At 38.5% G+C, this 14,835-nt stretch overlaps 1 protein-coding gene across 7 annotated transcripts in view; it reads right to left on the reverse strand.

Moving 5' to 3' along the window:
- LOC136864187 (FHF complex subunit HOOK interacting protein 2A) overlaps positions 1 to 14,835 on the reverse strand; it is a 354,492-nt gene that overhangs the window by 156,463 nt on the left and 183,194 nt on the right. For all 7 annotated transcript variants that reach the window (XM_068226194.1, XM_068226197.1, XM_068226196.1 and 4 more), the window contains 2 exons: positions 11,617 to 11,756; positions 9,893 to 10,046 (listed from right to left, as the gene is read on the reverse strand). In XM_068226194.1, the coding sequence (XP_068082295.1) occupies positions 9,893 to 10,046; positions 11,617 to 11,756 (294 nt within the window). The remainder of the gene's footprint in view (positions 1 to 9,892; positions 10,047 to 11,616; positions 11,757 to 14,835) is intronic.

Raw genomic sequence — 14,835 nt, forward strand, 5'->3', positions numbered from 1 at the left:
TTTCTGTTAAGGTGTAACCCATCTTTTCTAAAATCACTACCTCTAAGCCAACTATTACCATTGACAAAAAGGACATTTCCATTTCGGCATAACCAGTCAAGAGTGGAGTTTACAGCATCTATATAGCGATAATCAACATCATGCCGATATAAAACGCCACCGAGACAAAGCTTTGCCGCTGAAAACCTCCTTTTTATCGCAGTAATAAGCCTATCAGTTTCGGCCATTATATCACTAGGTGTTGAGAAATTATGAAGGTCATTTGTGCCAATATGAACTATCAGGGCTTCAGGATTTTCTTTAATACTGTCACTGTTTACATGTTCAGCAAGTTGACCCACTCGTATGCCTGGATAGCAGTACGCAATTCCCTCTTCAACTTCGGGTCCAACATTTCTTATCATCGAGTCCTCCACTATTACTGTACGGGCTTGTTTATGGACCGGTTGCCGACGGGATTTTTTTTGTCTTTTCGACATTGCAGCTGAGTCATGTTCTATGATTGCCTCATGATCATTACATTCTAATGCTTGAAACCTGTTTTGTGTCACTATATTACTATTTACAGAATCTTTAAATGCAACATGTTTCTGGTTAGGCGTAACATTCTTTGACTAAACCTTTTTAAAATAATTTTTGTATTGTCTTGGCATTTCAACATTATTTTGTTTAAAGTTCTTCAATTCCAGCAGAGCATTTTCTAGATTCGTTGAGAACATTTTAATTATTTCATCTTTGGATGAGAGTTTAAGTTCCAGATCTCTTATTCTAAACCTCAAGTGCGAGGAGTCCAAAGTGAGGTTATCGGAAACGAGATCGTCTACCGGATCCGACACTTCGCTACCAAACGTATTCTTAAATACACACTCATAAGAAGCATTAAGACTATTAAGGCTAGCATTACTTCCGTGAATAGATCCATGGCACTTCATACACATATTATTACCAAATCACCACTCGGAGAAAAAACAAAATCACTGTTTACCGCCATGTTGCTATAGCGGTAATAATCACAAGTAATATAGACTCACAGTGCTCCTCACATTGTGATACTACTCCCAGATAATGTACTATGCACAGGTAATGCTGGCCTATGGTGCTTCTCACACAGTGGTACTAATCACAGGGACCCATACTATCCCCTGGTGTTCCTCACATAGTGGGTACTAATCATAGGCAACGCCCAGACCCGTAGTGTTCCTCGAAACGTAGTCCCACGATGTCCACAACCAGATACTGAAACACCCCAGTGAGGAGCCCCTATATTTCTCCTTGGGGTACTCCAACCGAACGTGGACAGAGGGGAGCCTCCATCATAGTGGTGGATATTATACACTGGTACTGTAAACCCATAGTATTCCACCCAGAGACCCATGGTATTCCTCATATAGTGGGACTATTGCAAGAAAAGTCAACTCATAGAGTTCCTTGCATAGTAGTACTAATTATAGGTAATCTCATGGTTCAAAATTCAGCATCCCTTGGTCGCCCCTTTTAGTAGCCTCTTAAGACAGGCAGGGGATAGTGTGGATGTATTCTTCATCTGCATCCCCCATCCACAGGGAGTAACTATTTTATGAAAATATAACTTGATAATAATAATAATAATAATAATAATAATAATAATAATAATAATAATAATAATAATAATAATAATAATAATAATAATAATAATAATAATAATAATAATAATAATGGCGTGTGGCCTCTGGAGAGGCCTGGTGTCTGTGAAGATGAGTTCCCTACCTAGGATGATTTCTAATGTTGAATACGCCACACACACCCAGCCCCCGAGCCATTGGAATTAACCAATTAAGGTTAAAATCCCGACCTGGCCGGGAATCGAACCCGGGACCCTCTGAAACGAAGACCAGTACGCTGACCATTCAGCCAATGAGTCGGACACTTGATGAGATGGCATACAGACATTAAAACAAAGATAATTGTGAGCTAAGTTGCAGTACACTTGAAAATTTTTCCTTCATGCCCTTGTGATAAGTTCCTAGAACACACCACTCAAGCAGCTTAGTAGAGAAGTTCAGGATAAAATATTTCATTAAATTTACAAGTAAGCCCAAAGCAGAGCAAGAACTAAACTACACTGATCAGCAGGTTTGACTAGATAGGAATAAAACATAAAAATATTAACCTTCAAATAAGAATTGCATACTAGAGTTATTACATACTGTAGATGAAAATACATTCTGCATATATAATACTCAATACACTACTAAGGACAGCTTACTAGAAGCACTTTACCGAGCAAGTGGCCGAGCAGTTAGGGTTGCGTGACTGTGAGCTTGCAATCGGGAGATAGTGGGTTCGAACCCCACTGTTGGGAGCCCTGAAGATGGTTTCCCGTGGTTTCCCATTTTCACACCAGGCAAATGCTGAGGTTGTACCTTAAATAAGGCCACATCTGCTTCCTTCCAACTCCTAGCCCTTTCCTCTCCCATCGTCACCATAACACCTATCTGTGTCAGTGCGATGTCACACAAATTGTAAAAAAAAAGTTTAGGATACAACATTTCACTAAATACAAAGTAAGCCCAAAGCAGTACAGGAACTGAACTATACTGATTTAACCAACAGCAGGTTTGACTAGAATTTAACATATTCAATATAACCGCAAACTGATATAAATTTGTAACATCATTAGCAACTGGTCATATCAACCAATATACATATATATATATATAAAAGGATTTTGTCTGTACATTATTCAAAATTAAAAAAGAATGGCATTTCTGTATTGCTCATGTCGACAGTAAGAAAGAAATGCAATGATTCATTCTCTGTCATCTCTGTATGGTATGTGGACGCGCATCATGAGAAAATGGGAGAACAGACTTTAATTAAAATTGGTCCGTAAAGTCAGGGGAAAAGGCACTCCAATCTACACTATAAATGATTTTATTCATGCTGGGTGAAATCGTAGTTAAAGGTAAGGCCTAACATTTAATTCTCAAATACACCATGTCATTCTTGGTATGATAGTGTGTATTTATTACAGGTATGTTTATAGTAGTATAATTTATATTAAAATTGTGTGTGTTTGACAAACTAGAAAGATTTTGTCTCATTTTACAGGAAGGCCTAAAATGTAATTCTCAAATATTCATGTTATTAATGGTCCTATCGATACATACTACATAACAAAAGTTATAGAGAATACCATTTCCTATCATTTAACACATTCAATGTAACCATAAGCTGATATGTTGTACTGCCTATGAAAACAGTGTTATTCATGAATTTAAAATTTGATGTTTAGTACATATCAACGCAGAGCATCGCTAATATGGAAACTTTGTTCAATCATGTTAACTGACGATGGTGGCAATTTTTGTCACCATTGTCTTGATGTAAAAAACCACAGGGTCATCACAGAAGATAACTATTGAAATGACAAAAAAGTGACAGAATGGTCTTCTGAAGATTAAGACAAGAGGGAGCCATGAAAAGAGAAAGGATGACTCCCTTTACATTGGATATTCTACCACAGAGTTGGAAGAAAAATAAATGTGAAGGCCTACAATATCGAAAGCCCAAAAATAAATAAAAAATAACCTTACATTGACTATTGTTTGTTGTGATATGCTTTGTCTCTTCTGAAGCTACACATCTCCAATAGAAGAGCAATACTGCCATGTGATGCATGAGCTTAGGGAGTTACCTACACTAAAAGAACAGCCTCCCTGAATACTGGCAGGAAGTAGCTAGGGAGTCAGATATGGTAACTTTCTTTTTAGCATGTCATTCTTCTTCTCATAACTACTGGTGCGTGACACACTGATTGATCACAGTATGTATGTATTCGATCCTTGGTATGAGGCGCTGATAGGAATGGGGAGTGTGCGAACTTAATGGAAAATGGTAGACAGTGTTCTTTGCTGTCTGTGGCTGGTTCATACTTTGGAACTTAGCACTGTTAGAAACTGTGCAGTTTTCTTATTTGACCAAGCATTTCATATGATAGCATCACTTTTAATCACAACATTCCAGTTAATAGTAGCTTCTGCAGCAGTGAGAGAAGATAGGGCTGACCAGGAGGGGAGGGGATCAAATGAGGTGGGTAGGGTTGAGGCTCTGCTCATGGGGGTTTCCATTGTTAGACATGTGGGGAGAGTGTGTGGAGGAAAAGGAACCAGGGTAGAGTGTTATCCAGGAATTAGGTTGATGCAGATGTTGAGGAAAGTAGAAGAGAAGGAAGAGGGAAAGGAGAAGGTGGTAGTGTTTCACGTTGGTAATAATAATAATAATAATAATAATAATAATAATAATAATAATAATAATAATAATAATAATAATAATTGTATGGCCTCAGCTACCGTTTGCAGACATTTCGAATTGACGCCATCTGGCTGTCTGCTCGTCAATTTCGACATTCCGGTTTACTCTGCCATCTAGCGGACCTAGAGTAAACCGGATCTCTCTTGGGCGTCTATGGCTGAGATTTAATTAATTTTGTCGGGTAAATACCAAATGTATCACCAGAGTTCTTTTACATGCCGACATCGTATGACATGGAGTGTCGAATGGACTTTTTTCCGCCCTTCAAAAATCCGACTACCTCTGCCGGGTTTGAACCCGCTATCTTGGGATCCCGAGGCCGACACTCTACCACTAACAACATAAGGCAAACAGGTATAAGTACCAACATAGTTAGGGATGTGTGGGATCTGGTAAATGCAGCACGGATGAAGTTTAAGGAAGCGGAGATTGTTATCAGTGGAATACTGTGTAGGAGGGATACTGACTGGAAAGTGATTGGGGATTTAAATGAGACTATGGAGTGGGTATGTGGGAAACTGGGAGTGAGATTTCTAGATCCTAATGGGTGTGTAGGAGACAGGGATCTGCACTCAGATGGCCTTCATTTAAACGCAGCGGTACATGTAAGTTAGGAAATTTGTTTAGAAGGGTTATAGGCAGGTACATTCAAGGAAACGGGGTGGCCTAGGGAGCGGTATTAAGGGAACAGGGAATTAGAAATCAAGGAGGGATGACATAAAAATGTTAGTGCTCAACTGTAGAAGCATTGTAAACAAAGGAATCAAATTAAGTAATTTAATAGATATATACTTACCAGATATTGTAATAGGAGTTGAATCATGGCTGAGAAATGATATACAGTAGAAGTCCGATAGTCCGGCATGATCGGGACCGGCCCGGTGCCGGATTACCGAAAATGCCGTACTATCGGGCGGTACCTCTTACTATGATACAGGTTAAGGCGTACAGTGAAAACAGCTCTAACACCGTGCTTTGCAGTAAAATGTTGATCAGCAGAATCATTAGTTTAATAACACAGTCCTCTTTTCAATCGTGTTGTTTCTTATTGTCATTCCATAATAATGCCGAAGTTCATCGATATTTTTATCTGTAAGTCTTCCTTTACCATTTAGAGACTTTCCATCTACAACTTCTCTTTTCCTTCCGTCCGCTTCAATTTTTGAAAGCATGTTCCCATCCGTTTTGAACGTGGCCCATACATTCAATTTTTAAATCTGGTTTTTTATCATATGGTTGGCTTTCCAGTACTCAGTGTAGCACACAGCCTTCCAGACTGAATATTTCCAAAGATAGAGATATTTAAGTCAATACATAACAACTGGATTGTATCAGATACATTTGTATTATTTACTTTGAAATAATAAAAAATACACTTCCAATGGGTTCGACAAATGCATCAAATTGTTCAGGAGAGATCATTATTAAGAGATAATTATATTAAAAATTCTGGAATGGTGCCGGACCGTCGGGCGCTCCGGACTATTGGATGCCGGACTAATGGAATTCTACTGTAATGGATGCAGAAATACTCTCACGGAACTGGAGTCTGTATCGCAGAGATAGGATAGGAATGGTAGGAGCGGGAGTATTCATTCTGGTGAAAGAAGAATTTGTAAGCTACGAAAAAGGATGACAAACATGAAATTCTGGGTGTAAGGCTCATCTCTAAAGATAATAGGCAACCAGGAAAGTGTACAGACCAGGAAAGGGTAGCGCTGATGCTGATTCAGAATTATTTGATAAGATAATCAGCTATGTTGGAAATGATATGGAAAGAAATGTGATAGTAGCAGGTGATCTCAATTTACCAAATCTCAATTGGGAAGGTAATGCAAACGACAGGAAGCATGAACAACAAATGGCAAATAAGTTAATATGGGAAGGGCAGCTGATTCAGAAAGTGATGGAACCAACTAGAGGGAAGAATATTTTAGATGTGGTGCTGATAAAACCAGATGAGCTATATAGAGAAACCGAAGTAATAGATAGTATTAGTGATCACAAAGCTGTTTTTGTCGTAGTTAAAAATAAATGTGAAAGAAAGGAAGGTATTAAAATTAGGACTATTAGGCAGAACCATATGGCTGATAAAACAGGCATGAGGGAGTTTTTTAAAAGTAACTATGATCGTTGGAAAATGGTAAATAAAAATGTAAATAGACTCTGGGATGGGTTTAAAGCAATTGTTGAGGAATGTGAAAATAGGTTTGTACCTTTAAAGGTGGTAAGGAATGGTAAATATCCACTATATTATAACAGAGAAGTAAAGAGACTAAGAAGGAGGTGCAGGTTGGAACGAAAGAGAGTTAGAAATGGTTATGGAAATAAGGAGAAATTGAAGGAACTTACTAGGAAATTGAATCTAGCAAAGAAGTCAGCTAAGGATAACATGATGGCAAGCATAATTGATGGTCATACAAATTGTAGTGAAAAATGGAAGGGTATGTATATGTACTTTAAGGCAGAAACAGGTTCAAAGAATGACATTCCAGGAATCATTAATGAACAAGGGGAGTGTGTATGCGAGGATCTTCAAAAGGCAGAAGTATTCAGTCAGCAGTATGTAAAGGTTGTTGGTTACAAGGGTAATGTCCAGATAGGGGAGGTGATTAATACTAAAGAAGTATTAAAATTTACGTATGACAACAATGACCTTTACAGTAAGATACAAAACTTGAAAACTAGAAAAGCAACTGGAATTGATAAGATTTCTGGGGATATACTAAAGGCAATGGGTTGGGATATAGTACCATATCTGAAATACTTATTTGATTACTGTTTGGTTGAAGGAGCTATACCAAATGAATGGAGAGTTGCTATAGTAGCCCCTGTGTATAAAGGAAAGGGTGATAGACATGAAGCTGAAAATTACAAGCCAGTCAGTTTGACATGCATTGCATGTAAGCTTTGGGAAAGCATTTTTTTCTGATTATATTAGACATGTTTGCGAAATTAATAACTGGTTTGCTGATGATGCTTGTTGTTTAAAGGGGCCTAACATCGAAGGTCATCGGCCCCAATAACTGGTTTGACAGAAGGCAGTTTGGGTTTAGGAAAGGTTATTCCACTGAAGCTCAGCTTGTAGGATTTAAGCAAGATATAGCAGATATCCTGGATTCAGGAGGCCAAATGGACTGCATTGCGATTGACCTATCTAACGCATTTGATAGGGTAGATCATGGAAGACTACTGGCAAAAATGAGTGCTATTGGACTAGAAAAAAAATGACTGAATGGGTGGCTATATTTCTAGAAAATAGAACTCAGAGAATTAGAGTAGGCACAGCTTTATCTGACCCTGTAATAATTAAGAGGGGAATTCCTCAAGGCAGTATTATTGGACCTTTATGTTTTCTTATATATATCAATGATATGTGTAAAGAATTGGAATCAGAGATAAGGCTGTTTGCAGATGATGTTATTCTGTACAGAGTAATAAATAAGTTACAAGATTGTGAGTGGCTGCGGGTTGACCTCGATAGTGTTGTGAGATGGACGGTGGGCAATAGTATGATGATAAACGGGGTTAAAAGTCAGGCTGTGAGTTTCACAAACAGGAAAAGTCCTCTCAGTTTTAATTACTGCGTTGATGGGGTGAAAGTTCCTTTTGGGGATCATTGTAAGTACCTACGTGTTAATATAAGAAAAGACCTTCGTTGGGGTAATTACATAAATATGATTGTTAATAAAGGGTACAGATCTATGCACATGGTAGTGAGGGTATTTAGGGGATGTAGTAAGGATGTAAAGGAGAGGGCATATAAGTCTCTGGTAAGACCCCAACTAGAGTATGGTTCCAGTGTATGGGACCCTCACCAGGATTACCTGATTCAAGAACTGGAAATAATCCAGAGAAAAGCAGCTTGATTTGTTCTGGGCGATTTCTGACAAAAGAGTAGCGTTACAAAAATGTTGCAAAGTTTGGGCTGGGAAGACTTGGGAGAAAGGAGATGAGCTGCTCGTTTAAGTGGTATGTTCCAAGCTGTCAGTGGAGAGATGGCGTGGGAGGAAATCAGTAGATGAATTAGTTTGAGTGATGTCTTTAGAAGTAGGATAGATCACTATATGAAGATAAAGTTGGAATTCAAGAGGACAAATTGGGGCAAATATTCGTTTATAGGAAGGGGAGTTAGGGATTGGAATAACTTACCAAGGGAAATGTTCAATAATTTTCCAATTTCTTTGCGATCATTTAAGAAAAGGCTAGGAAAACAACAGATAGGGAATCTGCCACCTGGGCGACTGCCCTAAATGCAGATCAGTAGTGATTGATTGAACAGAAATATCAGTATTAGTCACGTGAAAGTTTAAGTCAATTAGCTGGTAACTAACTCTATGTACTAGAAAGAGTGTTGCTATAGAGATCACTCCAGCAACCTTTTAAAGGTGTTTATGCAACTGTCAGTATTTGTAAAATATTAAAATGATAGTTCGTTTTCCCATACTGGAAGAAAGAGATCAAATGAAGATCAGCAATATACATATCATACTTCTTCATTATAATATACTTTTATGCCTTTCAGCATTCAGTCTGCAAGCCTCTGAGAAATTACTAATCTCTGCCACAATCTTCGATATGTAACTAGTGCTGTGGCCTAATTTAGTTCCATACCACTTATTTTTAAATCACTAGAAACCTAGTCGAACCATTGTCGTCTTGGTCTCCCTCTACTTTTCTTACCCTCCATGACAGAGTCTATTTTTCACCTAGATAAATTATTCTCCTCCATTCACCTCATATGACCCCACCACCAAAGCCAGTTTATACGTACAACTTCATCAAGAGGGTTCGTCCCTAACGTAACCTTTATCTCCTCATTCCGAGTACTCTCCTGCCATTGTTCATACCCCTTTGTACCTATTATCATTGTTGCTACTTTCATGTCTGTTAGTTTTAACTTATGAATAAGGTATCCTGAGTTCACCCAGCTTTCATGCCCATAAATCAAAGTTGGTCTGAAAACAGACCGGTGTAAAGATAAGTTTCGTTCTGCAGCCGACTTCCTTCTTAAAGAATACTGCTGTTCGCAACTGCAAACTCACTGCATTAGCCTTGCTGCTCCTTGATACAATCTCACTTACTAGACTACCAATGTTTACAACTTGCCTTACGTCGCACCAACAGAAGTAGGTCTTATGGCAACGTGGGATAGGAGTGGGAGGGAAGCAACTGCGGCTTTAATTAAGGCACAGCCCCAGCATTTGCCTGGTGTCAAAATGGGAAATCATGGAAAAACATCTACAGGACTGTTGGCAGTGGGGTTCAAAACCACTATCTCCCAAATGAAAGCCGATAGCTACGTTATCCAAGCTGCACAGCCACTCGCTACTACTACTACTACTACTACTACTACTACTACCTAGCAGAAGGGGTGCAACGTCGTACTGAAAAATGGCTCGTACTGCCAAGTTCTTTGTAAATTTGAATCGATTTTGTAATCACTGAAATAACATCACATACTCTCTCAACATGTGAAGTTTAATTTCAATTCCTCCTCCCCTTTGGTGCTTCAAATTTTTTGTCAGGTAGTGTTTATTTTACTATGTTACCCATTTGAAGAAAGCCAAGAGGAAATAAGGAGATGGACTGTACTTACACAGGCTGTCTCTGGGCTTTTCTCTCTCATCCTCTTCATCGCTCCAGGATTCAATCACAGTATCAGATAAGGTACTGTTGTAATATGACCGAGAATTAAGGTACGTGGATATTAAGCAAGATACTGTATATTCACATGGCTTCTCCAATATAACCTGTTCAGAATAAATAAATTAAATAAACAAACAAACAAACAAACAAACAAACAAACAAACAAACAAACAAACAAATCAATCAATCCATAAATAACAAGGAATTCCAAGAATAACATATTCAGAAAATGCATCTACCCACAAGAAATATATTACATTAAGAAACATGCATTGCAAACTTTTCTTGGCCAAGTTTCATTTCCAAAACTAGTGTGCACATTAGAATCTATAATTTATTACATTTTAAAGCAAACTTGGAAACATCTGTTATCAAGCTGCACTGCACATTCACTAGTATTCTCTTGGTGTACATTTGTTTTTCTACTCAGCTCTTCAGTTAGTTCAGCTTTCGTCAGCTACATTTTGATTACCTTCTCATCGTCTGATTCTAGACTTTTTTGGATAATATTACAGCATACAAAAATTGTAAAGAATTTTTGAATTCATCTGTAAATGGAAGACAAAATTCAAAATTATTTATTATTTCTACTCAGCTTTTCAGTTCATTCAGCTTTTGTCAGTTTTATTTGGATTACCTTGTCATCAGCTAGAAGGACACCTGGATCACTTAAGGGAACTGTTTAAAGTAAGTTGGCTCACTTCATGAAGAACAAAAACATATCTTAACAATGTATATTATCGCAGAAGTTTTCAGCAACCCTTTGCTCCGAATATTGATCTTACGAGGCAGTTCGGTCTTCTGACTAGCAATTTTACTACACAATTCAGCCTTCATTTCTTTACTCTTTATTCTGATTAATAAACTGAAGCTTACTAGTAATGGAAGCTCCTTCTTGATCTGTTTCCTTAACAACTACATGCTGAGTTTGAATTGAGGTACTCAATTCTCCACCAGAATCCTCATTAATTGGTGCCGATATACAGATTGTAACTTAATTATACTTACAAAACAATCAGGGATGCTCTTCCTGTTATGCAAAGAACGATGGCACAGTTGGATTGGTGGAGAAAATTAAATATAGTGAGTTTGCCAATTTGAATTGCATGCTCGGAAGTAACATGCATAGTGACCTTTACCTCCAGGACACATATATTTGCACTCTAATATTCGTGCAATATTTTAATGGGGAATACTGAGCTGGAAAAATACAGTTTGCAGGTTACCAGCTTGTCCCATCAAGAAAAATACCTCTCAACAATGAACTGGTGGGATGTTTCAAGCTTTTCTTCAAAGTGAGAGATGTGCACGCTGTTGACCCTGCTCCGGACAATCTCTGTGCATTATGGAGGGATGTGCAGTTGTCATGGAACAGTATACTTCCTATGCTTCCAGTATCTTGTGATGTTCCTGTCACACTGCATTAATATGGTGCAACTAGCAAGGCATCTCTAATTCAATTTTATTGTTCATCAGGGTATACTATAATATCCCCTCACACATAGTAGTATTGCTTTTGACTGCTATTATATTTTACTCAAAAGCTAGTCCTATCAAAGTATGAAGCAATAAAATATTGAATACAATTTGCAAACATTATGTAGCTCATGGCGAATGTAATTTATCTCAAGCTGATTTATATTTTGGGATCTATAAATCAGAAATATCAATTACCTCAAAGAGCCTTAGAGTTTCTAAACTGATTTCATTTTGTTCATGAAAACAGTTTTCTAAGAGCTGGTGTCTGATTTGACAAGTGGTAACTCCAGGCAGCTCTGGTTCCCGCTGGTCTCCAATCAACCACTTAATAAATTCTGGAAAGAGATTAACAAAGCATTATTCAAAACTAAGCACATTATGATGAACAAATACACGCTGAAAAAAATTAGTACACCCTCTAATAGTTTTCCAATTCACTCAAGATTTTTTGTTGAAACAGTGCATATGGAGTATATGAAAATATTACATTTACAGATCAATAATTCAAGCAGTACTGAGGTACCAGGTGTCGATCCATGCTCAAACACCCATATTAGTACGTGGCATCCATTCGATCATACAGATTGTGAATACTGTCTTGGGATACACTATTCCACGCCTGTTCGACCTGTTCACGTAATTTTGCAAGAGTTGAGGGCTGACAAGTCGCACATGTCAGTGGTCGTCCCATCATATCCCACACATGCTCAATGGGAGACAAGTCCGGAGATTTTGATGGCCATGGAAGTTGCTGCACGTCTTGCAGAGCACTTGAGTTTCACGCGCAGTGGGTGGGTGAGCATTATCCTGTTGGAACAACACATCTCCTTCCAAAGAACGGGTCTTACAACATTCTGCACGTACCAAGAGTTGGTCAGCGTTCTCTTCACAAACACCAAAGGTCAATGAGAGTTGTAGCCTAATGCACCCCAGACCATAAGGCCTGGGGTGGGGCCAGTGTGTCTCGGACGAATGCACTCTATGAGACAGCGCTCGCCAGGTCTACGTCGTATGCGCAAACGACCATCACTTGCATGCAGAGAGAATCTGCTTTCATCGCTGAAGACCATGGCCCGCCATTCCATCTTCCAAGTGATCCTCTTATAGCACGAGTCGAGCTGTGCACGTCGATGCTGTGGTGCGAGTGGAAGACGGGCTAGAGGTGTGCTTGCCCGTAGTCCCACTGCTAGTAACCGGTTGGCAACAGTTCGTGTTGCCTGTGCTCACAAACCCTCTTATCTGTGCTTGTTAGATGTACAATCTGCCACTGCTGCCCTTGGCAGAAGTCTGTGCTGCGTGTACGTCCAGAACCTCATCTACGGGTGTGAGAATGTTCACGTGACCATTGCAACCAGCATCGTTGCACAACTGACACAGCACGTTCAACTTGTGTGTCAATTCTCCGAAAGGACCCTCCCGCTACTCGGAAGGCCACAATTTGATCCCTGTCAACCTCGCTCAGTTGGCTGTAGGAAGCACGAGTGCATCTCCGTGGCATGGCACCTGTTTGTTCACACGTTTATATCACACGTTTACATCACACTGAGTCTTATGGCTGTAAACGTTCCCTATTAAAGGCTACACGCAGATGGCGCTCTGGCAGCTATGTCACTATGCTATCTGTTGGCGGACGAGTTGAAACCATTATCAGTACATCTACAGTACTATCCCCCAGGTGGCATCAGCTATCATTGTCGTCTTTCCAGGTGTACTATTTTCTTTTTTTCTTTTCCGGCAGTGTATATAATTTGGCGTAAGATCAATTCATGGACTACACAAGGAAATATTTTTCGATGAACAGTTCCTCATCTCTACTCATGTCAGAAAACTAAGAACAGCACTGACTGACTGACTGACTGACTGACTGACTAATGATTTATTTATCCTGGCAGGATTAAGGGAAGGTGGCCTCCTCTTCTATCTGACCAGTTTAATGCGCTATTTACAACAAGCTGTTCAAAATTGTACATATACAAGCTACGTTGAAATTATACGTTAAATGAAATGATTAAAAGAACATTCATTCATAAATAGACATGAATATTGTGTCTTGTCTACTAAACAATATAAAAAGATTATGCATAGTAAATAAAATACTAATTAGTATGGTAATCTATATCTATATATATAAAATAACATGTCCTGACTGACTGATTCATCATCGCCGAGCCAAAACTACTGGACATAAAGAAATGAAATTTTGGGGATATATCCATATTAAGATGTAGGTGCTCGCTAAGGGAGGATTTTTGGATATTCTGTCACTAACAGGGTGAAAAGAGGGGTGAAATTTTAAAACGAGTGTATCTATATCTCAAAACTTTAAAAGATTACAGATGTAAAAATTGGTATTTAGAATCTTCTTTAAAAATAAGGGAACACGTATTTCTTTGTTTTCAGAAAATCCCAATAGGAGGGGTGAAAAAGGGTGAAAAAGTGGTTGAATGCCTTTAATCAGGATACTGGTACTTATATCTCAAAAACTGAAGGTATTACAGACTTGAAAATTGGTACTTTTAATCCCTTTTAAAAATAAAGAAATGTGTATTTTTCTGCTTTTGGAAAATCCAATTAATCCAATAAATTGGTATTTAGAATCTTCATTAAAAATAAAGATTTTTTTTTTGCTAGGGGCTTTACGTCGCACCGACACAGATAGGTCTTATGGCGACGATGGGATAGGAAAGGCCTAGGAGTTGGAAGGAAGCGGCCGTGGCCTTAATTAAGGTACAGCCCCAGCATTTGCCTGGTGTGAAAATGGGAAACCACGGAAAACCATTTTCAGGGCTGCCGATAGTGGGATTCGAACCTACTATCTCCCGGATGCAAGCTCACAGCCGCACGCCTCTACGCGCACGGCCAACTCGCCCGGTTAAAAATAAAGAAACACGTACTTTTTTGTTTTCGGAAAATCCCAATAGGAGGGTTTAAAAATGGGTGAAAAATGGGTTGAATGCCTTTAATGAGGATACTTATATTTCAGAACCTGAAAATATTACAGACCTGAAAATTGGTATTTGGGATCTACTTCAAAAATAAAGGAACAGGTATTTTTTTCGTTTTTGGAAAATCCAAATAATGGGGGGTGAAAAGGGGGGTGAATTTTTAAAATGAGTGTGTCTACATCTTAAAACTTTAAAAGTTTACATGTGTAAAAATTGGTATTTAGAATCTCCTTTAAAAATAAAAGAACAGGTATTTTTTTGTTTTCTGTAAATCCCAATAGGAGCAGTGTAAAAGGGTGAAGAATGGGTTGAATACCTTTAATGAGGATTCATATATCTCAGAAACTGAAGATATTACAGAACTGAAAATTTGTATATGGGATCTCCTTTAAAATAAAGAAACACATATTTTTTTGTTTTTGGAAAATCCAATTAATGGCAGTTAAACAGGAGTGACAAATTGGGGTGA

Source organism: Anabrus simplex, chromosome 2 (genome assembly GCF_040414725.1).
Source record: "Anabrus simplex isolate iqAnaSimp1 chromosome 2, ASM4041472v1, whole genome shotgun sequence".
NCBI lineage: Eukaryota > Metazoa > Arthropoda > Insecta > Orthoptera > Tettigoniidae > Anabrus > Anabrus simplex.